This window comes from Sarcophilus harrisii, chromosome 6 (genome assembly GCF_902635505.1).
Source record: "Sarcophilus harrisii chromosome 6, mSarHar1.11, whole genome shotgun sequence".
NCBI classification, from domain to species: domain Eukaryota; kingdom Metazoa; phylum Chordata; class Mammalia; order Dasyuromorphia; family Dasyuridae; genus Sarcophilus; species Sarcophilus harrisii.
The window spans coordinates 236,817,135-236,844,194 of record NC_045431.1 but is presented as its reverse complement, the minus strand read 5'-3'; the positions used below and the strand labels follow the sequence as shown (position 1 = coordinate 236,844,194).

Here is a 27,060-nt window from a genome sequence, read left to right as displayed (position 1 = left end):
CAGCTAAGAGGAACACAGAAGACAAAAATACAGACACACACACAAACACAAACTGCTTTTTTAAATCAATCAAGCTTCTGTTCTCAGCCCCACCTTGGGATGGAGCAAGGAGGGGAGTCCTGGAGCAGAAGCTTTAGGAGCCGGCTGGCCAGGTATTGATGGTTCCTTTCCATTTACATTCAGTGCTCAGTTCCTCCAAGTGCACCTTATAATAGACTGCTTTCAAATATAGTTTTTATTGGACTCATTCCATCAACTTCTTGGAGTTGTCTGGGTTTCAAAGTCTTTGTCCCAACTAGGAGCTCCATACATCCTAGAGAAGTGACCATTGGCCAATTACTTTTCCCTTGTGAAAATTTAGACTTTCCAGACAGAGCTTTGGGGAATCATGGAGGTGAAGCTGTTGGGAGAAACTTTGCCCTCAAATAACAACTGGAAGTTCTGAGTAACTAGAGTAAATGTCTTTTTTTTTTTAATTGGAATGACCAATATTTATGCTAGAAATCAGATAATGAAACATTTCACTTCTGTTTGATAGAGAGCTGGCGAATTTTTTCTCTCTTTTTTTATCATAATAACTTTTTATCAACAGAACCCATGCCAGGGTAAATTTTTTACAACATTATCCCTTGCACTCTCAGCATCAGTTCATGTAAGTCTCTCCAAGCCTCTCTGTATTCATCCTGCTGGTCATTTCTTACAGGACAATATTCCATAACATTCATATACCACAATTTACCCAACCGTTCTCCAATTGATGGGCATCCATTCATTTTCCAGTTTCTAGCCACTACAAGTAGGGCTGCCACAAACATTTTGGCACATACAGGTCCCTTTCCCTTCTTTAGTATGTTTTTGGGGTATAAGCCCAGTAGTAACACTGCTGGATCAAAGGGTATGCACAGTTTGATAACTTTTTGGGCATAATTCCAAATCGCTCTCCAGAATGGTTGGATTCGTTCACAACTCCACTAACAATGTATCAGTGTCCCAGTTTTCCCATATTAGGGTTAATGTCTTTATGTGGAAAGGAGACCCTTAGCTGATTGGCAATCCTGAATGTCTGGATGAAGATAAAGGAGAATCCTTCCCATTTCCAAAGAGAAGCCCCTTAGCAGAGGATTTTGTAGGGGTAAAGATTTTATGACCTCATTGGTCTCACAACCAACAGCTCAGTTGGTGGGCCCTGGAACATTCGGTAGGTCTTGGTCCAAAGCAAGTCTGGTATCAAAGCTGGCAGCAGAAGAGACTGCAGATAAAAGGGTGACTAATTCTTTGCCATTTCACCACAGAGGATAGACAATTGTTTGGCAAGTGCTGGGATCATCCTTTGCCTCCTCCTGTTTGCTATCACCAATATCCTGCAGAAGAAGTCTAGGAAACGCCATCACAATGTGGAAGATTTGGGATTCCGATTCATTTGAAGAAGGGGGTGGTAGTAAAGGTTGGGATTTATGGTCTTTGGCTTGTTCCATATTCGCTGACTATATTCCTTCATGGTATCATCATCTTATGACTTACCTGAGAAACATTTTGAAAAATGATAGTTGTGTCTATCTCCTTGTGTAGGCTTTCCTTCAATTTAATTAGCAACTCAGGAGGTTTAATTCACCTTCTTTGCTTTTATTCTCAGCCTTCATTTCTAGTCCCTTTTCTTCTCCAGCTTTTTAAAGTATTAATCTCTTAACTTCCAGCATTTTCTCTTCCAGGTCCCGAATTAGCTGCTGGGTTTCGGGACTGAACCATTAACAATTAAAATGTTTTTCATAATTGCCAAGATTGGTTCAAAATCACCATCCCCTTTTCCCAGCTTTTTCCCGAGGGCGGGAGTCACCCGGATCCTTTGTAAAGGGAGAGGTTTTGCTTCTAACTAATCTTCATTTCTCCTATTTTCTTTCTAGATCTTCAAGCTTTGAATCCCGCCACCTGCCGCACATTCCCCCGCGGGACTCACTTTACTTGTTTCCCCCCTGCCTTCTAGTCCCGTAGTTGTCCTTTAATTCGCTTCTTCATTCTGAGCAGCTGCCGAACCATATTCCAATCTCCACCCGCCTCCTGCTTTCTTTTTCTCCAGCCTCTTTCCCAGAGGACGCGGCTGGAGGGGCCGCAGGGCTGCTCCGGGCAGTGGGCACGGTCCGTGGGCTCCGCCACAGATGGCAGCGCCCCGGGCCGGGGTGGGCGCTAAGCGCTGGGCCCGCGACACCAGGTTCTCTCCCCACACCTCTTTGCCCGGGGAGCGGTGCGTGTCCAGTGCGCGGCGTTTCCTTGTCCTCTCCTCCATCCGCGTATCTGACCCGGGCAGCCGCTACCCGCCCGCGGGCCTGGTCCCCAGAACGCGCTTCTCCTCCTCTTGCACTCTGCCGTCGCCGCTAGTGCTGCTGCTGCTCCTACTCCGTCGGGGCGCGGTGCCTGGACCCGGCGCTGCCTCCCTCCCCCCATGAGCTCCTGCCCGACCTACTTTGGCCGTTCCCAGATGTAGCACCTGAACTTTACCTTCCCCGCTGGTAGCGCTTTTGGGGCGCAGGGACATGGGGGAGGGGAGCGGGCTTCCTCTTCTTCCTCTCGCAAATTCAGGTCCTAACTAATCCTGTGCTTGGAGCGCAAAGACCTGTTGTTCCCTCCTTCCTTTTCCTCCCCTTCCGGGGACTCTGGTTTAAATTCCCCGGGACCCCTATTTCTCCTCCGGGGAATTGGGGCCCAAGGTGTTGTAAACCGACCGGACCACCTTCTGGTCCGGCCGCAACTGCGCTCGGCTGCCAGGACTCAGTGCTCAGCTCCTCCTCCAAGGGGGAGGACATGTGCTGGAGCGGCGCAGGGGCGCTGCAATCCGCCCCCCATCCCACCGCCGTGCTTCCTCCTTCTCCCAGAAAGGGTCGCCTCCTTTTGATCTCTCCAACGATAATGACCTTACTCCTTTCTCAGTCCTTTCAGTTCCCTTATTTTATCTCATCCAGACATAGAATAGGGGGATCACATGATAATTTTAAACTTTTATCATTTATATAATCAATTATGTTGATAATATTCTTCAGGTTAAAACATCCTCCATGTGTTTCTGATATAAAGCCCACTTGGTCATAAAGTATAAGCTTTGTAATACACTGTTATAATTTTTAGCCAGTGTTTTGTTTAGTATTTTTGTCTCCATATTCATTAGTTAAATTAGTCTATATTTTTCTTCCACTGTTTTTATCATTTGTAGTTTGATATCCATATCCTATTTATTTCTTAATTGGTTGGTAGGATCCCAACTTTGCCTATTATTCCAAACAATTTATTTAATATTATAATTAGTTAATTTTGAATGTTGGATAAAATTTTCTTATAAATCCATCTAGACCAAGTGGTTTTCCCCCCCTAAAAGTTCTTTTATGGCCTATTCAATTTCTTTTTCTAAAATAGGTTTATTCATAGCACCCTATACCAACATAAGTTTAAACTGGGTTCAAGATATAAACATACAGGGTGATACCATAAGCAAATTATGAAAACAACAGTCTACCTCTCAAATCTGTGGAGAAAGGAGAAATTTAAATCCAAGGAAGAAAAAAGCATTATAAAAGTCAAAATGGGTAATTTTGATTATAATAAATTTAAAGGTTTTACACAAATAAAACCAATGCTGCCAAGTTTAGAAGGGAAGCAGAAAGCTGGGGGAACCAGAGTTTCTGAGAAAAGCCTCATTTCTAACATATATGGAGAGAATTACCTCTAATTTGTAAGAATATAAGCCATCCTTACACTTATAAACGATCAAAGAATGCGAACACATAATTTTCAGATGAAGAAATTAAGGCTATTTCTAAAGATGTGAAAGAATATTCTGAATCAATGTTGATTGGAAAAATGCTAATTAGCAACTCTGAGGTACCAACTCTGATTAGCTAAAATGTCAGGAAAGGAGTGTTGAATGTTGGAGGGGATGTGGGAGGACTTGGACATTGGCGCATTGTTGATGGAATTGTTAAATGACCTAGCCGTTTTGGAGAGCAATTTAGAGCTATGCTCAAGGGACTATAGAACTGTGCATGCCCTTTGATCCAGCAGTGTCTGTACTGGGTCTGTATCCCTTGGAGATCATGGAGGGGGGAAGGAGACCCATAGGTATAGAAGTCTTTGTATCTGCCCTTTTTGTAGTGGCAACGAGCTGGTATTTGAATGTGATGGACTGTTGTTATTCTATCAAAAGCGATAGGCAGGCTGGAAAGACTTGCATGGATTGCTACTGGTAAAGTGAGCAGAACCAAGACAACATTGTACACAGTAACAACTAAATTATGGGATGATCCATTGTGATGGACTTATCTCTTTTGAGGTGTGGTGATTTGAAGAAATTCCAATGCACTTGTGATGGAAACTGCCATCTGCATCAAGAGACGGAATTGTGGACGCTAGGTCTGGAATAAAACATAGTATTTTCACATATTTGCTGTGATTTTTATTTGTTCACTTTTTTTTTTTCCTCTGACATTTTTTTCCTCCCTCTTGACCTGGATTTTCTCATGTAGCATGATGAATATGGAAATATGTTTGGAGGAACTGCACATGTTGAACTTCTATCAGTTGGCTTGCTATTTGGAGGATGAAGCAAAAGGGAGAAAAATTTGGAGCCCAGTGTTTACAGGGGCTAATATTAAGAACCATCTTTGCATGTATTCAAAAAACTAAAATACCTATTTAAAAAAATTAAAGGTAAAAAATATTTATACATACATACATACACATACATAAAGTGTGTGCATACAGCTATTCTATTTCTACTTCTAATCTAGGCAATTTATATTTTTGTAAATATGCTTTCATTTCACTTGAATTGCTAAATATATTGACATATAATTGGACAAAAATAATTTCTTACATTTGATTTCATTTCGACTTCATTAGTTGTAGCTTAACATTTTGCATTTTTAATATCAGTGATGCGATTCTTTCTCTATTTTTTAGAATTAAAATAGATAAATAATTGTCTAATTTGATTGGGGAGTTTCAGTTTGTTCTTTTTCCCATTTTAATTGCGTACCAAATTCATTAGTCTGTTCTTTCTCTACTTTATTGATGCAAGTATTTAAGGATGTAAATTTTCCTGTGATTTTTGCTTTGCCTGTATCCCATAGGTTTTGAAGTATTGTCTCATTATTGATATTTCTTAAATCAAGTTATTGTTTCTTTGATGACTTCTTTAACCCACTCATACTTCAAGATTAGGTGGTTTCATTGCCAATTAGTTTTTAATCTGTGTTTCTGTGGTCTATTATTAAATGTAACCCTTCTTGCATTGTGATCTAAAAAGGATACTTTCAATATTTCTGATTTTAACTATGAAATTTTATATTCTAATAGATAGTGAATCTTTGTAAAGGTATCATAATGTGCTGAAAAAAATGGTTTATTTATTCTGTTTCTAGGCAATTCTTTCCAGATAGCTATCACATCTAGTTTATCTAAATTTCCATCCATTTCCTTGACGTTTTTCTTATTTACTTTTGGTTAAATTTACCATTCTCAATGCCGAATATTAAAGACTCACACTATTAAAATATTAATATCTATGATCCACCTATAATTCATTAATTTTCAAAAGTTAGTTTCTAGAATTGTATATGCTTAACATATATTGATTGCTTGTTGTCTAGGGAAAGGATGTGGGGGAAAGAGAAGAAAAAATTTGGAATGTAAAGCATTGCATGGGGTCAATGTTGAAAGCTATCTTTGTCTGTATTTCAAAAATAAAAAGTTATTATTAAAAAATTAAATTAAGTTAAAATAAGTTTCCATTGTATTTGGTTCATGTAGTACAATACAGAACTCATTATCTCATATCAAAATATAGCTAGTTTTTATCTTTTTTAATTGAATCTATTTTAGCCTTAACTTTAATATCATGATTGCTATTCCTGCCTTTTTTCTCTCAGGTGAAGCACAGTAAATTGTTTGCCATTTTCCATTTTAACTCTGTATATCTCCCACTTATAAGTGTGTTTCTGGTAAACAACATATTGTTGGGTTCTGATTTTTACTCCATTTTTCTATCTGCTTTTACTGTAATGTACTGGCAAACTTTAATATAATTTTTTTTTTTTGGTGACACAATTGGAGTTAACTGACTTGCCCAGGGTCACACAACGAGGAAGTATTAAGTGTCTGAAGCCAAATTTGAACTCAAGTCCTCCTGACTTCAGGGCTGGTGCTCTATTCCCGAAACCAACTAGCTGCCCCCTAATTTTTCATTTTAAAAATTGACATTTAACAAACTAAAAACCCTTTAGATATTTGTGACAACATTATCAGAATTAAATGGAAATTTTGGTATAGAAGATTCAGAAGAAATATAAGGAAAACATTAAAGACTGATTATAAGGGACTCATTAAATTAATAATTCCAGTCAATGAAAATGTTATCAGTATTATTCTTAGGGTGTAAATCATTACCCAGTACTTTGAAACAAAGGTTGAGGCTGGATTGAATATTATGGAGTGAGTCTAAAAATTAACATTGGAAGGAAAAGGTAAAAAAGAGGAATTATTTCATACAAAAGAGGCATGAAAGGAAGAATTGATACAGGGATGAAGGGGAAATTTTAGTAAAATGACCCAAAGCTTGTACCACTTCTCTGGTTAATAGTTCCTTTGCTGATGAAGAAGGTTTCCTTGCTCACAGTCAGGTTCACTCCTTGGACTCTGAACCTTAGGAAATCAGGAGATTGCCTCATACCTAGACACATTTGCTAGAAGGCTGGTGTTTGGCCATCTCATCAGGGGAGGAGAAGCAGAAAAAGCTGCCAGAGGAGCTGGTGCAAAGGTGTCCAACCAAAGTTACTTTCCACATAGGAACAGCAGCAGAACAGGAGCAGAGAACACATGACCCTTACTAGGGTAAATCTGAAGATAGAGTAGGTGATTTGTCTCAAAGGGGATTTGAATCAACAGTCTAAGACAGAAGTTCTTTTCCTCTCCTTAGATGTCTATGGAATATCAAAGTCTCTCCATCTATACTCAGAGACAATGGCTTCATTTCAAAGCATCTGATCCTTCAGCACTAAGTCACTCCCTGCATGGAAGCAGCCTGGTTCATCATCTGTGAAACAGCCATGACATAGGGGAGAAGGTAGGCAGGGAGGACCAATGAGAACATGGTCCATGGAACGACTCAGCAGGAGGGCCCATGAACGCAATCCCTCTTTTCATCCTGACCAGTCTCAACTGCATCCTCCCTCCCAAAAAAGGCAGCTTATCCCCATAATCCTGGCAGTCAGGGTCTCCTCTATTGGAACTGAAGTATCCCTGAAGCTGGAGAAATAAGAGCTTGCCTGGGAGGGGTGGTCTAGGGCCTCAGCTGTGGTTGACCCTAGGAGGAAAAAGGCAGATGGCTGCTCTCCCTGTCTCTAGGAAGAGAGCAGAAGGAATGGCCTCCTCTGAAGCCCTGAACCATTCCTGGCCAGTCTGTGCATGGACATGTTGCCCTCAGGGGCCCTACCCAAACCCCTGGTTCTGCAGTGTCTATTCCCCTTCCTCCCCACATCACTCCCCTGTCCTCCATCACAGGAAATGATTCTCTCATCTCACAGGCAATACTGAAGCTTGGTGTCCTCTCCCCCTTTCTATTTTTACTCTGCCTGACCTAGTTCTAGAACTGATCATTGTTCTTTGTGATTCAGGTATGAGACAAGTTACCTTATTGCAGTCAAAAAGTCATAATTTGGAAAGCAACATAGGATATTGGGGACAAACTAGAACCAAAAAAGGAACTAATTGCCTTTCTCACGTTTCACTCATGTGAATGGCTCTCTCTGTTTCTGGCTGTCTCTCTCCCTCACTCCTCTTCTCTCTCTCCCCTTCCCTTTCTCTCTCTTTCCCTTGCTTTCTCCTTCTTTCCCTCCTTCTGTCTATGTTTCTGCCACTGTCTGTCTGTCTGTCTCACTCTCTGTCTCTTCCTTTCCCTCTTTTTCTCTGCTTCCACCCCAGTTTTAGAGACGAGACAATAATAGATGTAGAAGGCCAGTGATTTCCCTACAGGTGACTAGGTAATGTAATATTCAAGTGTCCTAACTCCAAGGTCAGCTTTCCACTCACCTCTTTCAGAAAATACCTGTCAAGATCTTTCTAATAAAGTCCATCATGTTGGGCACTGGCTGTCTCATTTAGACTCAAATGCCTCATGGGAAGGATCTGAGGTGGTACTAAGAAAAGGAACACATCAAGAAGATGTGAATCAAAGTTAGCTTACACAAAGGAAGTCACTTTGGGAGGAAACATGATATCGAGGATTCTGTGAGACCAATACCCCATAAATCCCAAAAGTGGAATTTGGCCAGATGTTTGGCAGAAAGCATCATTACTCAATTTGTACCTCAAAGGGAGATTGATAAAATATCATTGACTATTGCCTCACAGGTTGATTTTTTTTCCTCAAGCTTGGGAAATTCTAGCTGAATGTTCCATTCAAAGTCAATTACTTTATAAGTTTCTGAATTAACACAAGATAGGACAGGGTCAAGGGCCCAGATTCTACCTGAAGAATTCAGGCCTTTTCACCTGAGGTTGTCACCAGCACAACCCCACAAACCTGACTCTTCTGAATGTCAATACAAGTTTCTTATTGCCCTTTCATTCCTATAAATTGCTTTTACAATCAACCAGTCTTATTCTTTGATTTTAAAACCACCATTTAAAAAACTTTCTATAAAACTTTATAAACTCTACCTCATATATTTTATTAAAGGGAGAAAGCAAGAGAAAATTAAAGATTCTGAATATAGGTAATATCTAAATAACTTCAGACCCAATTTCACAAAATTTATACCACATGTCCAGTAGAGCACAGCTCTTACAATTTTTACAAATTGTCCAATATATAATTTAGAAAGCAACATAGGATATTGGGGACAAATTAGAACCATCTCCAATAAGATCAGGGGTGAAACAAGGTTGCCCACTATCACCATTACTATTCAATATGGTATTGGCAATTTAGCTTTGGGAATAAGAGAAGGAAAAGAAATTAAAATGCTTCTGAGGCATCACGTTGGATAAGGGTCTCTAGCACCTGTCCCACACAGTTTATGGGGCTTGTCCAGGATCTGTGACTTCCCAGAGAGATGGCTAGATCCTGATTCAAGGCAGGTGCCAAGTTGGGTTTTCTCCAACCATCCTGGAGATCATACTCTCAGCCTCCCTCTCAGTGGAACATGGGCCAGAGGCAGAGGCACTCAGATAGAAACAGGAGAAGCTCAAGGGCAAGGAAAGTCAGGTAACCTGTGCCCATAATTCAGAAGTGAGAGGCTCAGCCTGAGCCCTTGGGTGGTCCTTAGGTCAAAGGAGACCCTGGGATCGCCAAGGCTTAATGATGCAAAGTTAAGGGTGGTGCATAGTGAGCCAGAAGGAAGTCTGGAAGACTGCTGGATGGGCCAGCCCCTTCGGGTTTGGGGATCTGAGTCAAGAGGCTCTGTGTGTTATGGGATCTCAAGCCATGAGATTGCAGCCACTCTCCCCAAAAGGGAAAGGGGAAGGAGAAGTCCAAACCCAAAACTTCAGAGTAAAAATCTAACACACCACCAGAGAGTGCACTTGGTGAGAAATTGCTATTTGTGTGGGGAAGGGATGCTCCTCTTCCATGTAATTTTTGTCTGAGTCTGGGTCTGAGTCTTTCTGCAGAATGTCCATGTCATAACTGTTCTGTGAGCTAGATTTTGTTACCTGGAAAGATTTAAAATGCAGCCAGCGAAAAGAACTTCTAAACTGAAGGTAGAACACTGGCAAAGAAACTCTTGGCTCCTGCCTTAAAAGGTAAAAAAGTCTAACTTTTTCTGTGGACCCAAGCTCTGGCCAAGCTGGGGGCTACAGAATGAAGTTTGCTACTTATGAAGAACAATCATTGGAGAGCTTGGCAATTGGTGGTTTCCAGATTGCAAAAGTGCTCAGCATAAAACAAATGCTCTCTGAGTGTTAACTTCTTTATTGGATTTAATTGCTTCACATTGGGCAGCCTTATATGGGTTTTTAGATATGATCAACATACAATGCTAGGGATGAGATAAATGATTTTCTTTGGGTGTAATTTGCAAGCAAATTCAACTAAATTAAGGCCCCTCGAGGAGGACAGTGCATGAAGTAAAGAGAATCTTTTTCTCCCTCCCTCCCCCATTCCCTGACTGTAGCAGGGATGCATGGACAAGGAGTGAGAAGGAGAGAAAGAAAGCATACTCAATCAGTTCAGTGAGAGTATGCAGCTCTGAATTGAGGGTTGCAGGGGGCATGGGGGAGTAGTAAAAGAGAACACAAAAGCTGATGTCAATCAAAAAAATATATGAATAGTAAGTGAAGAGGAATATTTTCTGGAATTCTTCCTAAAATATAAGTTCGTTAGGCTTCTTAAAACTATTTTATGAGTAAGATTATTATCCCTGAGAAATAACTTGCATTATCTTGGTCCCAATGGAGTTTGAGTTTACTGATAATCTCCAATTTTAAGTAGGAATAACTTCTAATTATTGGCTTTTACACTGGGAATGCTGAGCTTAACATTACCTCCTTAGATATCAAGATGAGTTTTAAGTTTCTTATGATGAATCTTTTACAATTACAGTTTCATGAAATAATAACTATTAAGTGGTATGAGTTAGAATTGTGAATTTGTTTATTTTAAGCACGAGATCTTAGAAATTTTGTGCAAATATTGAAACATTACTGGAAATTTAAATCTGTATTTGATTTGATTTTAGGTTAAAAAATAAAATTAAAATAAAGTTCTGGTAACTTACCTAAAGAAGTCACATATTTGTATCATCTAATTAGATGAAATGTAGTGCTTTCTAAAATGCACAGGGGGTAATTGGTATAAATTATGAGCTATGCTTTGAAATTTTGTCAGCTCTGCTGGAAATATGTATAAGTTTTATGAAATTAGGTCCAAAGTTATTTACCCATTAGCTATCTTGTGAATCTTTATTTATATGTATATTGTGATTTTTTAAAAAGTGATTTTTAAAACAAGGGATAAGAAAGATTGATTTGCAAAAGCAAGTGATAGTTTTAATGGAAGATCTAGTTAGAATATCACAAAATAAAGTATTGATTTTTAAAATAACTTTTTTTATGGTGTATATATTAAAATTGGAAAGGATTGTAAATTACATGAGATTCCTTTCCATTTTTGTGATCGGCTATGTTACGTCTTATTTGGCATTCACTTATGAAAATTGTGAAATTACTAATTAAATTATTAAAAATGCTTATTGTAATAATATTGAAATCTAAAATTGTTAGGTATTATGTGGGGTAGGTAGGCACAAGATGATGATGGACACCAAAAGTTGGGGGTTGGGGTTCATCATGTAAAGAATTCACATTGGCCATTGTCTTTGGCAAAAGGTAGATTTATTATGGACAGGACAAGCTCCTATGGAACTTGCCATTTGCCAGAATAAAGGGACATGTCCTACACTGACAGGCCAAATCCTAACAAGAATTTAGCTCCTAAAAGGATTAACTCTAAGGAGGAGAAGTGGGGTTGAGAAGCCTAGTGGAGTTAGGAGAGATATCATGTGGCATGGGGGAAGGGGAAAGACATCACAAAGCAGAGTGCCTTGGTGGGCTAATACAGGGAAGGACAGCAGCCATGGGGAGATTTTGTGGGGAGGATTTGGCCCCAGGGACATGACTGGGATTCCTGGGGTTGGACAGGCAAAGGGAAGCAGACTTCAGCCCCTGCTTTGTGAAATTGCCGGGTTCGGAAAAACCTTGGTTCTCAGCTACACCCAGAGAAAGAACTCTGGGTGATGACTAAAAACCATTACATTGAATTCCCAATCCCTATATTTATGTCCACCTGCATTTTTGATTTCCTTCACAAGCTCATTGTACAATATTTCAGAGTCTGATTCTTTTTGGACAGCAAAATAACGGTTTGGTCATGTATACTTATTGTGTATCTAATTTATATTTACATATATTTAACATCTACTGGTCATCCTGCCATCTGGGGAAGGGGGTGGGGGGATAAGAGGTGAAAAATTGGAACAAGAGGTTTGGCAATTGTTAATGCTGTAAAGTTATCCATGTATATAACCTGTAAATAAAAGGCTATTAAATAAAAAATTAAAAAAAAAAAAAAGAAAGAAAAACATTGGTTCTGAGTGCAGAGTACCAGTGTCCTTACCTTTAGGTTTCTGGAAGTTTTTGATAGGAAATTTTGGTAGTTAATCTAAAATTTAGGATTGAAAGCTGTATACTAAATATTTGCTTTAATGCAAGGTCATTTTATTGATTTTACTGTTTAGCAAAGCAAGAAACTTTTAAGAGGTTTGTTAGAACTGCAAGTTCTCTGGAAATGATTATTTCTACCAGAATGAAAATTCCTACCAAGGTCTCCATCTCTCTTCAGCAAATTATTTAATATTTATTTAAGTGTCTCTCAGGCTGAGGCCCTGCAGTATCAGCTTTGACTGATTATATTATATTATGACCATGTCCCTGCCTTTTCCTCTTATACCAAATTTCTGTTATCAGACAAGTGGTCAGTAGAAATGATTAAGCCCTGGATCTTTGTTACTTAGACAGAGATGCAAATAGTTGAGATACACATCAGGGTAAAGTTTATCATACAACTGCCTTTAGTATCTAGTATAGGCTGTTTTCCTGTCCTAAATTCAAAGGTTTGCCTTTGATCCAAAATGTAGTGTTTACGTTTTGTTTCAGTCGTTAGATTATTAATTTATTAATTAACAAGCAGTCTCTCCTATTTCAATAAGAAAAGGGAGTATTAATGAGCCAAGTTATTGTAAGATTCAAGACCTGGAATGGATTCTTATTTCCTGGCCCTCTATAATGAAATAATTAAAGATTGTGGAGAGCAATCTTAAATTAAGCTAAAAGAGTTAGTAAACTGCCTGTGTCTCTTCACTCAGCAATACTACTATTTGTTCTATTTCCAAAAATGATTAAGGAAGAAGCATATTTTAGAATGTTTATAGTATCTTTCTTTGAGGTGGCAAAGAACTGAAAACTGCAGGGAGGCCCTTTAATTGGAGAATGGCTGAACAAATTGTGTTATGTGATGGTGATGGAATACTACTGTGTTGCAAGAAATGATGAGCCCTATGACTTTAGAAGAATATGGTAAGACTTACAAAGAACAAAATGAGCAGAACCAAGAGAACATTGGATACAATGATAGCACTTTGTTTTAAGAACAACTATGAGGAATTTTGTCTATCATACATACCCAAAGTTACTGTAAAGGACATATGAAGAAAGACATTATCTGCATCTAAAAAAAAAAAGATCAGATAAATAGAAGTATGTGTAGGATAATTTTATATACACACACATCTATTTATGTCTAATGGCAACCATCTCTAAGGGGAAAGGGGAGGGAATAAAACAAATTACATTATAAATTTGTTGTGAATTTGAAAGGAAAAAGGATGTTGTGCAGGGTACATATGCTATTTCATATACAATTGTCTTTTTACTGTTTTATGTTACATAAATGCTTGTTTTATTCCATAAATTTTAAAAATAGCAAAAAAAAAAATTGGTGTGAGGGCTTAGAGTACTAATGTCAATGGTCATATGGGGTGGAAGCAGTTAGATCACAAGGCATCAGAGGAAAAGAGACATGATCAGCATTGGGGGGAAATGCTGAGATAATCTTCCACAAGGGGCCATTTTCCAATAGTTCTGAACCCTGGCTGGCAAGTGCTGCTGCATAGGAAACCACAGAGACTTCTCCAAACTCATGGCCTCCCTTGCTGTGGCCTCAGTTTCAGAGCAGAGACTCCTGCAGACAGTCTCAGGACCAGAGAAAAGAGCAACATCTCCAGGTCAGTCACCCAAGTGACATTCATTGTCTTGGGAACATTGTTCCCCCTGCCCCTGATGAGAATGGGAGGAGGGATGATGAGGTGTGAGAATTGGGGTGGGGAATCCCCTTTGGTGGGCACAGATCCAAAGTGAAAGAATTCTCAAAACCCAAAATCTGTGTGACCAAAGGGATTTTTATTGGTACTGAGAAGCCAGCCTGTTAGGAAGACAGACTTCTTAGTGGTAAAATGTCTTGTCAGGGAAATACACTAGAAGAGAATATCTTCACAGTGGGCAAGAGTCCTGGCAGGCAGCTTTGCCAAGAAGACAGCTTCCTTGGCAGAGCATAATCCTGTTTTGGACTTCTGCAAAGATTCTGGGTTCAGAGTTGTCTTTTATTAGCAGTCTGAGGCTTGGGCTTCAAGGCAAAATTGAATGAGCATCTCTCAGTTGTTGACAATCCTGGGGCTTAGATCTCTAATAGAAAACCGAGATCACTTATCTTAGAAGTCTGAGTTACTGGGAGTGGTCCCAGACTAATCTTCAACTTAATAGAGAGTGTGAGCACATCTCTGGCCAGATCTCCAATTCTATGAGATCACTTACCTGCCCTGAAGTGTGGGTCTGTGTCAGAGGAGAGTTTCAGGGTTCACCACCATCAGGGAGAAAGGGACGTGTCCCCTGTCACCTTTGGAGAATGTGGTATTTGACAGAGGGCTGAAGTTTCTGGAGCAAATCTAAGGGAATCATAGATAGAAAAGTAAATTTATCTCCCTTTCTTTCCCCTTTTTCTTATCTCAACAAAAATTCCTATTATGTTTTTGACTTCATGGTGTATACGTCCACCCTCCCTTCCTGCTCTGACTGTATCTAATTAATTAGTTTAGCAGGGAGGTAAAAGAGATACCTTCAGATCTAGACACCCCAAAAGTGAATAACCTGAATTTAGGGCTTCATTTTACTGATCTTAAAGCAGGTTTCAGCAGAGAAGATATTTCTCTAGTTTCTACCCTTTTGCTTACTCCAGGAAGCAGTTTCCCTCTAATCACTTTGTCTTCTGAGAATTATAAAAGGTCAGAGTGAGCAGGGACATCAGTAAAGCCTTCCCATAACTAAGCAATTCCATTCAGAAGGAAGTTATAGCCAAAGAATTAGAGAACATCATGAAGCGCAAAATGGACAACTGTGATTACATTATATTAAAAATTTTTTGCACAAACAAAACCAACTCAAACAAAATCAAAAGGGAAGCACAAAGCTGGGGGAAACTTTTGCAACCAGTGTTTCTGATAAAGGCCTCATTTTTAAAATATGTAAAGAACTGTGTCAAATTGATAAGAACACAAGTAATTCCCCAAGTGATAAATGGTCAAAATATATAAAGAGATAACTTTCAGATGAAAAAATTGAAGTCTTATAGTCATGTGAAAACATGTTCTAAGTCACTATTGATTAGAGAAATGCAAATTAGGATCACTCTGAAGTCCCATGTCACATCTCTCAGATTGCTAAAATGACAGGAAAAGGTAATGATGAATGTTAGAGGAGTTGTGGGAAAGATGGGACATTAATACATTGTTAGTGGACTTGTGAACTGATCCAACCATTCTGGAGAGCAATTTGGAACTATGCCCAAACAGCCAAAAAACTGTGCATGTCCCTTCATACAAGTGCCACTATTGGAACTGTATCCCAAGCAAATCATAAAGGAGAAAAAAAGACCCACATGTGCCAAAATGTTTGTAGCAGCTTTTTTATGCAGGCAAAGAATTGGAAAATGAGTGGATGCCCATCACCTGGGAAATGGCCAAATAAGTTATGGTATATGAATGTTATAGAATACTTTTGTATCCAGAGAGAGAACTATGGAGACTGAATATAGATCAACACATGCTATGTTCACTTTTTCTCTTTTTCTACTGTTTGTTTTCTCTCATGGTTTTCCCTTTTGCTCTGTTTTTTTTTCTCCTACCATAATTCATAACGAAATGTGCTTTTTAAAATGAATATAATGAATGAATATTCAAAACAAAATAAAACATTAAAAAATTTCCCTTCATATTATGGTACTCCTGGAACCATCTCATTAGTCTCCCTCATTTCACAAAAGGGGGTTGAGCACTAATGGCATGTCCAGGATGACAGGAAGAGATCCCTGAGAAGAGCAATGATATGTCATCCATTTCAACTTTCTCTCTAATGATAATGTGTGTTTTTCAACATTATTGGTGATAGGAATTCTATGCTCATGATGTAGCTTTAATTAGGTATTGTGCAGAAGGGCTATACTTTAGTATTTAAAATCAATCAATTATTATTTTGGCAAGACAATTGTGGTTATGTGACTTGTTCAGATTCACACACCTGCTAAATGTCTGGGGGCAGATTTGAATGCAAGTCCTCCTGAGTCCAAGGTTTGTGCTCTATCCCCTGTGCCATCAAGATGCTCCTCTTTAAAAATCTGTCATCTGGAAGAGGAATTAGTCTTCTTAGTTTAACCCCAAAGGTACAACAAAGATGAATGGTTAGAAGATCCTAAGAGAAAAACCAAGGCTTGCTATCAGGAAACATTTGCTAACACTAAGAGCTCTAATGACTTCTCTGGTAAATAGAAGATCCCCCTTCATTTCTTTTCTTCAAGAAAACAAAAAAATTCTTAAAACAGATTTTAAACTTCACCTAACTTTAGTTCATGAGATTCCCTAAATCCTAATTAAATTTCCAGACAAACTGAATTGCCATTTGGTTATTTTCCAATTCACACAAACACTTTCTCTTTTGTGGTCCAAGAAAGGGTGAAGATGTCAGTTTTGGTTTGTTGTTTTTTTTTTTTTTTAACTGAAAGGGCCCTTAGAAGTCTGACTCTTGATAACTCAAAAACAGAACATTCGTTGTCAGTGTTTTCAAGATAAAAATCTAACTGCTTTTTGTTTTCCTAAAGTTCACAAACGCAAACTCTTCTGTTAACACAACCAGTGCAAAGAGATTACAATTTACATATCTCTTTATTGGGCTTTGATTAAAGTTGCTTTAAAACTGCTTTTACTATCCTATCTCAAATAACAAATTTCACTGAACTGAGTGAGTATATTTTCTTTCTCTCCTTCTCATGCCTTTGTCCAAATCTCCCTGGTGCAGTCAGGGAAGGAGGGAAAAGGGAAGAAAGAAAGAGACTCTCTTTCCTCTATGTACTATCTTCCTAGTCTGGGGAGGGCTTAATTTAGTTGAATTTCTTTCCAAATTACTTTACACACACAAAAAAATATCATTTATCTTAGCATTGACATTGTATGTTGATCACATCTAAAAACCCCCATAAAGTTTTTAAATACGAAGCGATCATATACAATATAGCAGTTTTATATAGAATTTGTTTCATGCTAAGCACCTTTGCAACAATGTGATCTTCACAACAATCATTACTGTTTCTCTTGACAAGTTAAAAACTGGGCAGAGAAAACTAATTTGCCATAAATTAGGTAGCTAACACACATCCACAACTGAAACAGAGAATGGTGGGCTCACCAAATGCAGACTGAATGGTTTTCTTAACTCACACCACCATGCGGGGTGGTTGCAGGGGCACCCAGATTCTTCCCAGGCAATTACTGGACAAAACCTGCCAAAGACCGGGTGACTGGTGCCATGATATCCCTTTGATGGTAGGTTCAGGTGCCTGGGTTCACAAAATGCTGACCATGGGCCTTACTCCCACTCCATCTCTATTCCCCCAAACTGGGTTGCGATGTTTGGACAAGGTTGTGTGGGGTCCCCACAGCTGTTGCTGCTTCCCATATTTCTGCAGGTGAGGCAGAAGAGAACATGAGCTTCTTAATCTGTTCTGAGATGAGAGGAGTTAGCAAACAGAGGGAGCTGGGCTATATCAACCTTGTTAGCAATCCCCACACTGAGATGTACTCAGAATTCTGGGGAGGGGAGTGAAGTGGAGTGGAGTGGTCCATCCCTTCATATCTTCTGGGATGCTTTCCCATAGAACCACAAGGAGAATGCAGACAAAATAGGAGACAAGGATGGATGGGTTAGAAAAAACTTGCTATTTACCTAGTTTTTTTTTTCTTTTCTTTCAGAATGGAGTAAATTTCTGGAATTATCCCCAATGTATCAGGAATTTTTCTTGCAGTTTTAAAACGAATTGCCAAAACTTTTAAAATGGCCAAACCTTCTAATCATTGCTCTCAAAACCTTGAGAATCTGCTAAGATGTTATTTTCATTTTAATTAGCTAACTTTATTTCTGTAGACCCCAGCTTGGCCAGAACTGAGGTCTACAGGACAGTTAGCCTTTCTCCCCTTTTAAGGTGTGAGTCAAGGTTGTTAAGAAATATTTCCCAGGATTCTAACTACAGCATAGAAGTTTTTCTTCTTCCTGGCTATATTTTAAATCTTTTCCGATAACAAAATCTAACTCTTAGAACAGACATGACATGGACATTCTGCAAAAAGACACAGACACAGACAAAAAGTATGTGGAAGAGAACCATGCCTTCCCCACACAAAATGTAATGCCGGAGAAACTGGGGAAGGAGAGAGATTAGAGAGGTTTTTAATATTTTATTAATGGGAGCGTATAATTGACTGGACAGGATTCTCATCTCAAATTATCCAATACTGAATGGGAGACTCTCAAACCCTTAAATACCTTTTAGAGACAAAGAAGAGGGAAAAGGGCATGAAAGCTTCTGTCAGGATAGGGGAGGCCATAAATCCTAAAAACCCAGAGACGGGATGTCTGAATACACAGAAATAAAGATGTCAGTGAGATATCTTGGAATATTTTAGAGGGATATTGTAAATTCTTGAGGGCAGAAAAGAGTCAAGAGGTCTACTCTCTTATTTATCTTGCTAACAATTTATAACCTTAGAGTAAATAGTCCTCAGTCTTAATGGACCAGAGGAGGAGTTTACAATGAAGGGGAATAGTTAGGGAGACTGAGATAAGGGAAACTAGTACCGGGAAACTGAGGTAGAACAGTTCAAAAGAGACTGTGGCATAACAAAAACAGCACTATCTCATCAAGTGCACTAACTCTCTGGTGGTATTTTTAAATTTTTGCTCCTTTCCCAGATCCCTTCTGGGGAGAGCAGCTCCAATCTAGTGACTTGTGATTTTGTATATCACAGAGCCAACTTCTTCACTCTGATCCCCAGGTCTGATGAGGCTCCCCCCTCCAGCAGTCATCCAGAGTCCTCCTTCTCTGTGCCATGTATCAGAGCTTCCTTCTAGCTTACTAGATGCCATGCCTTTCCTTGGATTACTAAAATGATCCCAGGGTCCCATTCAGCCTAAGTGCAGCCCAAGGCACAAGCAGTGCTCTTACCTCTGGATGATAGTATGCATAAATCTCCTGTCCTCTTGCCTTTGGACTTCTTTGGAGACTTATTTGTGCTTCTACGATGGGCCCATACTTCACACAAAGGGAAACTAGGAGTCCAATCTCGATACCCTCCTTTTTTTTTCTTTTTTTTTTTTTCTAATAACTTTTTATTGACAGAGTCCATGCCTGGGTAATTTTTTTTTTTACTACATTATCCCTTGCACTCACTTCTGTTGTGATTTTTCCCCTCCCTCCCTTTACCCCCTCCCCTAGATGGCAAGCAGTCCTATACAAGTTAAATAGGTCACAGTATATCCTAGATACGATATATGTGTGCAGAACCGAACAGTTCTTTTGTTGCACAGGAAGAATTGGATTCAGAAAGTGAAAATAACCCGGGAAGAAAAACAAAAATGCAAGCAGTTTACATTCATTTCCCAGTGTTCTTTCTTTGGGTGTAGCTGCTTCTGTCTATCCTTGATCAATTGGAACTGAGTTAGATCTTCTCTTTGTCAAAGAAATCCACTTCCATCAGAATCCATCCTCATACAGTATTGTTGTTGACGTATATAATGATCTCCTGGTTCTGCTTATTTCACTTCGAATCAGTTCATGTAAGTCTCTCCAGGCCTTTCTGAAATCATCCTCCTGGTCATTTCTTACAGAACAATAATATTCCATAACATTCATATACCACAGTTTACCTAACCATTCTCCAATTGATGGGCATCCAATCATTTTCCAGCTTCTAGCCACTACAACCAGGGCTGCCACAAACATTTTGGCACATACAGGTCCCTTTCCCTTCTTTAGTATCTCTTTGGGGTATAAGCCCAGTAGAAACACTGCTGGGTCAAAGGGTATGCACAGTTTGATGACTTTTTGAGCATAGTTCCAAATTGCTCTCCAGAATGGCTGGATGTATTCACAATTCCACCAACAATGTCGATACCCTCCCTTTTAACAGAAACCCCAGCCATCTCTCTGAGAAGTCACAGATGCTTGATGAGTTCCCATAAACTGTGTGGGATTGAAGAAGGGACCCTGAAACTCTAAAACTCCTTGAAGGAGAAAATCTCTCAACTCTGACTCAGTGAGGGACCCCACTGGAGGGAAACAAAACAGTTTCATTCTGTTATCTAGGTGGGGTTGATTCAGTCCTGAACTAAAAAGTTCCAACTCTATTGAATTAAAGAAGCTCATTAAATTCTATTCAAATTCCAGCTCAAGCTGAAATCCAGCTTGTAGATGAACCAACTTGGGACTTCACCAACTCACCCCCTTCAGCTTTTAGCCAAAGCTCCTATTGTAAAAGAGCCAATCTAAAATCCTCTCTTTACAGAGGTTCTAGACATGCCATGCTATGCCATGCTAGGCTATAACATGCTATGCCAAGGAAGCCTCTGCCCACTGGGATAATATTCTTTTCCAGTGCCACCCTCTCTTTATCCTCACCTATTTCCCTAATGAGATTTTATGCCTCTCTGTCAGGACTTCTAATCTTACTTCCCAATCCCTATAATAAGCTTCTTTTATCAATCTAGGTTTTGGGGTCTGTAAATTCCTTTACAGAGAACCCCTGTGTAGCCAGAAGGGGATTCCCCAAAACTCCCTACCCTTGCACCGAATTCCAAGGGGATCCAGGGGAGCCAAACCTCTCCATTTGGTTCCCTGAACCCTGAACCTGCCACTAGACCTTATCATTTAACTCCCTGACCAAAAGAAACTCTAATTTCATTTTGATTCTCCAAATCTAGACCTCATCATTTGGTTCCCTATGAAAGGGAACCCCAAAATGTAAACCTCATCATATTTTTGGTTCCCATACTGGGAGCCCCCAAAACTAGACTTTGCCTCATCAGGATAGGGTACTAGATCCCCCCTTACCCAAATCAATTACTCAGAGGCATCTCCAGATACAAATAGAAAGCACTTATTCCATCATTGCAAGAAGAGGTCCAAACACATCAACTGGACAATCCAGCATAGTGTATGGCACATGACAAAAAAAGCCAATGAATTATATAGCAGAAAAGACAATGCTACACCCTCTCTTTACTGTTGATTTTTAAATACTTTGGATGGGCTGAAAAGGAAGTAACCATTGATCAATGGTCAACAATACTGTCTATTTCCTGGAGGTGATATGACTTCCTGAAGACTAGGTCTAAAGTTTAACCTACTTTATGTGACTGGGGAATCTTCACTAGTACCATTCACTTTGATTGTAAAATATTGATGTTCTGTGAGGGACAGCATATACCACAATATAAATTACATGCAAGGAAAAGTTATTGATAAATATTTTAAATATAAATAACTAATAGGATGAATGAATTTGTGAATTGATCAAAGAATAAAGAAACAGAAAATGGCATGTATACATCCATCAAATGAATTACCAAATGTCCATTGTTTTAAATAAAATAGTTCAGCCCACGCTTAGGCCTGTCAACATTGGGTTTAGAAGGAACCCAAATCTCCATGTATTAAAGAAAGAGGAAGAGAGTGGGAAACAAAGAGTGAATTTGAGTGTGGTCAAAAAGAAAAGTGAGGAAAGTGTACTCCCATCTTCTCCAAAAGACTCATTTCTATACCACTCTGTCACATCATGAAAAGAGGAAGAGGCAAAGGGAGAAATGAAACTAGTTTTTTCTAATGATGTACTCATGTCCTAGGCACAATGTTAAGCACACCACAAACACTGCCTCATTTGATCTAAAGATCTCTATGAGGTTCCTGCTATTTTTGGTCTCATTTTGCAATTTGGAACACAGAGACACAAAAGTAGAATAATATGTCCAGGGTTACACAGCCAATGTAAGTAATGACAAGTCCTGGAGACAATTTGGGGGTAATTCATAATCAGTTTTTTAATGATGGCTAGGAAATAAGACATTGAGATCAGGATCTTGGCTGGAAGCCAAAGATGCCTCTGGAGAGTATTGAATTCTTTAAAAGTCTTTAGAAAGGAGGCTACATATGAAGGTGGAAACCAACAGTCCCTGAGGGGGTGGACCAGGAGCTGGGCAAGAGCCTTCTTCTCTACCTGCTGAGGACATGAGGAGCTTTAGCTGCCTCCAGGTATCTGAACAAAGGCATCCATTTCTCCCCAGCCAATGAACCATGAACAATGATGGGGTAATAATACCTACATAAGCTTCTCTTTAGTGAGGAAAAACAATGTACTTCAAGGATTTGAGCAAATTCATGCATCAGAAATGTCATTCAGAGATAAGCTGTGTAATCTACAATTGGCTGATTTCTGAATGAAGAAATAGGAAGGGAAAGTCTTAATCTTAATTGAATAATATTTTTTTTTCCTGAGACAATTGGGGTTAAGTGACTTCCCCAGGGTCACACAACTAGGAAGTATTAAGTGTCTGAGGTCAGATTTGAACTCGGGTCTTCCTGACTTCAATGCTGGTGCTCTATCCACTGTGCAACCTAGCTGCCCCAAATAATGAGTTAGTAATATGGGAGAAATAATGATTTTTCTCACTAGTAAGATTCTGAGAAAGTTATAATTCATTTTTTCCCTTGGCCTACACCTCAATGCACTGTGACACCCCCTAGCTGCACCCTAGAAAGAGGCAGTGAGGAAGAGGAGGCTCTGACTCTTGAAGGTAGAGAGAGGCATAAATAGCCGGGAAACTCCCTGATGTCCTTCTATGTGTCTGTCCCCAGGGTGTCTGAGAGGAGCAGGGCTTCATGGAGCGCGGACCACCCAACATGACGGTGTCCCCCACACCTGAATATCCAGGATATGGTTCTGATGATTCAACAGAAAATAGTGAAAATGAGAGTACATTTGGAAGCTTTAACTTTTATGGCTGGATGAAGATCCTCTTTCTGCTCATTGCCCCGCTTGGGCTGCTGGGGAACGGCGCCGTCCTGTGGCTCCTGGGCTTCCGCATCCGCAGGAACCCCTTCTCCGTCTACATTCTCAACCTGGCGGCGGCCGACGCCCTCTTCCTTTGTGGCTCCTTTCTGATCTATGTAGATGAGTTTGTTAATATTTTTTATTATTTAACTTGGACAATGCTGTTCTTCCTCAGATACATCTCCTACACCGCGGGCCTGAGCCTCCTGGCCGCGATCAGCACCGAGCGCTGTCTATGCGCACTCTTCCCCATCTGGTACCGATGTCGCCGCCCCAAGCACACATCGGCTGTGGTCTGCGCTGTCCTCTGGGCCTTGACTGGGATGTTCTGGCTAGTACATTTTTTCATTTGGGAATTTGTATCTCCTCCCAGTTTAAACTTCTTCACCATCCGGGGGGCGTGGTTCATTCTCCTCACCTGCGTCCTGTGCGTGTCCAGCCTGACTCTGCTGCTGAGGGTCCAGTGCAGCTCCCGGCGCCGGCGGCCCCCCAGGCTCTACCTCCTGGTGCTGCTCATGGTCCTCGTGTTCCTGCTCTGCGGCCTGCCCTGGGAGATCGAAGATTTCATGTATATTCACTTCAACATACATTTGATGCCTTATTGGCTTTTTGAACCCCTGTCCTATGTGAACAGCAGCGTGAACCCCCTCATTTACTTCTTCGTGGGCAGACTAGGGAATAGGAGGAGGGAGACGCTCAGGGAGGTGCTCCAGAGGGCCCTTGGGGATGAGCAGGAATTAGGAGGTGGGACAACAAACACTCCCCACACCAGCAGCGCAGAGACTACACTCTGAGCTAAGAACAAGATGTTCAGACACAACAGCCCTGAAATGACCCCCTTACCCCAAGCCCAGTAGCAGCTCCCCCCTCCCTGGAAGGAAAATCAGATTCCCCTGACATTCCTTATGTTGGTGCCTAGGATGTGAACTCTAGGTGATGAACATTTATTAGGTGCCTATTGTATGTCAGGCAGCTGGATATCCAAAAAGGACAGAACTCCAAAGCCTGGAATGGGAAGAACTCAGGTCACATCTAGTCTGAGAAACTAGCTGTATAACCCTGCAGTCACTTAATTCTGCCTCAGTTTCCTCATCTATAAAACGAACTATCAAAAGAAATGCCAAAACTCTCAAGCATCTTTGTCCAGAAAACCCCAGATAGGGTCATATGACTGAACAAGAAGACTATACCAGGAACTGTACTAAGCCCTTCAAAACATCTCATTAAATCCTCACGATATAGGGTGGGGGAAGGGAGGAGGAGTATGTGTTCTCCAGATAGTCATTTTACACTTGAGGAAACTGAGGCAGGCAGAGGTTCAATGACTTAATCAAGCTACCAAAACAAGTAAGCTTATGAGACTGGATTTGACCTCAGATCTTCCTTATTCCAGGCCCAATGAATGCTCTGTGTACTTTGGAGCTCCATAGCTTGCTGGAGGCTCCTTTATGTAGGGACTGAGGTCCAGGGGTTCATGTGTCAACATCCCAGAGAAAGACTTCCATAATAAATGGTAACTATCCCTGTCCTGAAGAGTAGAAGAAGAAACACACACACACACACACACACACACAGAGAGAGAGAGAGAGAGAGAGAGAAAGAGAGAGAGAGAGAGAAACAATTTCCTGTGAAATATCTTAGAAGACATCATTCAGCCTCCATTTAATTTCTCCAGTGATAATAATCTTATTCCTTCCTCAGTCCTTTCAGAACCCATATTTTATCTAGTTTAGATGCAGAATAGGGGGATCACATATTTTTAAACTTTTATTACTTATATAATCAATCATATTGATAATGTTCATTAGGTTAAAACATCAAAAACCCTTTATTTCTGATATAAAACCCACTTGGTCTTAAAGCAGAATCTTTGTAATATATTGTTATAAGTTTTAGTCAATATTTTATTGAGTATTGTTGTCTCCATATTCATTAGTGAAATTAGTCTATATATTTTCTTCCTCTGTTTTTACTCTTTGTGGGTTAGGTATCCATATTATATTTGTTTCTTAATAGGAGATCAGTAGGATCCCAACTTTGCTTATTATTTTAAACTATTTCATATTAGAATTAGTTAATTTTAAATGTTAGATAAAATTCTCTTATAAATCCATCTACACCAGGTGGGGTTTTTTCCTTAGAAGCTCATTTAGGGCCTGTTCAATTTCTTTTTCTAAAATAGGTGTATTCATGGCACCCTATACCAAGATAAGTTTAAAATGGCTTAGAGATATAAACATAAATGGTGGTACCATAAGCAAATTGTGAGAAGAGCAAGTAGTCTATCTCTCGGATCTTTGGAGAAAGGGGGAATTTATGACCTAAGAAGAACTAGAGAGCATCATGAAAGGGGAAATGGATAATTTTGATTACAATAAATTAAAAAAGGTTTTGCACAAATAAAACCAATTCAGTTCAGCCATAACCAATTCAGCCACTTCCTTCTTTTTTTGTCTCCAGCCTCTTCCTTATAGGATGAGGCTGGAGGGGCCGCAGGACAGCTCGGGGACAGTGGGCATGGTCCACTGGGCATCGGAGTCCGGCGCAGAGTTGGCAGCATCCCGACCCAGGGTGGGCGCTAGGGTCTGGGCCCTCAGCACCAGCTCCCTTCTCCCCCCACCTGCTTGCCCAAAGCACCGGGGGCGACAGCCGGCACCTTATCCCCAGCATCAGGCTGGTTTGCGGCGTGTCCAGTGCAGGGCGTATCCGGCGCTTCTCCGACTTTCAAACTCTGCCATCCCCGTTAGCGTTGCTCCTGCCCCCTCCCCTACACACACACCCCTGGCCCCCAGGTGCGGTGCCTGCCCTGGCGCAGCAATCCACTGCCCCATGCTTCCTCTTGCTCCCAGAGAGGGTCGCCTGCTTTTGATTTCTCCAGCGATAATGACCTTACTCCTTCCTTAGTCCACTCACATCCCTTATTTTATCTCGTCTAGACATAGAATAGGGTGGTCACATGATAACCGTAAACTTTTATTATTTATATAATCAATTATATTGATAATATTCTTCAGGTTAACACATCCTCCCTGTGTTTCTGATATAAAACCTACTTGGTCCATAATAGTTCCTTTGCTGATGAAGAAGGTTTCCTTGCTTACAGTCAGGTCCACTCCTTGGACTCTGGATCTCAGGAAATCAGGAGATTGCCTTATACCTGGACACATTTGCTGGAAGGCTGGTGTTTGGCCATCTCATCAGGGTAAGAGAAGCAGAAGATACTGCCAGAATAGCTGGTGCAAAGGAGTCCAGTGGAGGGTCACAGGCAGTGGGGAAACTCTAGGTGAGGTATAAGACCCTTCAGCCCAGAACCTGCTGACAATGTCTGATTTGTCTCCCCTCCTCCCTTTGGTGCTCTCACCCTTTCTGAGAAGTCAGGGAGCACAGGACCACCTATGTTCTACCTGAAGCAAGGGATACTTAAAGTAAAAAGAGGCATTTACATATTAGTAGCAGGGTGCTTATAGTTAACACATGCTTAATGTGCTGTGATGATGTAATGTTCCCCATAGTTAGCTCTTACAGAGTAAGCTGTGGTGATGTAGTGATGTATTGATTCTACAATTGGCACATGCTCAGTGTGCCATAGTGATGTAATCCTACTGAGGTATTTAAGGGCTGAAAGGACTTGAAATAAATGGACTCCATCTTTGAGCCTCCTCATGAGTCTCCTGCACTAAGACCAAGGACTCGGGCTGTTCCCAAGATCCTCCAGAGAGCTAGTTTGGATGGTATATTTTGGCACTCCAGCATGTCGATTCTAGAAAGCATAGTATATTTGGGCACCCCAATTTTGGGGCTCTAGAAAGCATGCTACAGTGTGTAACTGAAGCTACTTTCCACATGGGAACAGCAGCAGGACAGGAGCAAAGAACACATGTCCTTTACTATGGGAAATCTGAAGACAGAGTGGATGATTTGTCTCAAAGGGGATTTAGATCAGCAGTCTAAGGCAGAAGTTCTTTTCCTCTCCTTAGATGTCTATGGAGTATCAAAGTCTCCCCATTTGTCCCCAGAGACAATGGCTTCATTTCAAAGCATC

At 40.3% G+C, this 27,060-nt stretch overlaps 1 protein-coding gene and 1 pseudogene across 1 annotated transcript in view; one reads left to right on the top strand and one right to left on the bottom strand.

The window, feature by feature from the left end:
- The window catches only part of LOC100931439 (mas-related G-protein coupled receptor member X1-like), a 38,329-nt gene extending 12,968 nt beyond the window's left edge, over positions 1-25,361 (top strand). The window contains exon 2 of the mRNA XM_031941747.1: positions 22,823-25,361. Within this exon, the coding sequence (XP_031797607.1) occupies positions 22,847-23,812 (966 nt within the window). The 5' untranslated portion in view covers positions 22,823-22,846 and the 3' untranslated portion in view covers positions 23,813-25,361. The remainder of the gene's footprint in view (positions 1-22,822) is intronic.
- On the bottom strand, positions 948-2,530 carry LOC111721510 (annotated as a pseudogene).
- Positions 25,362-27,060: the final 1,699 nt, after the last annotated feature.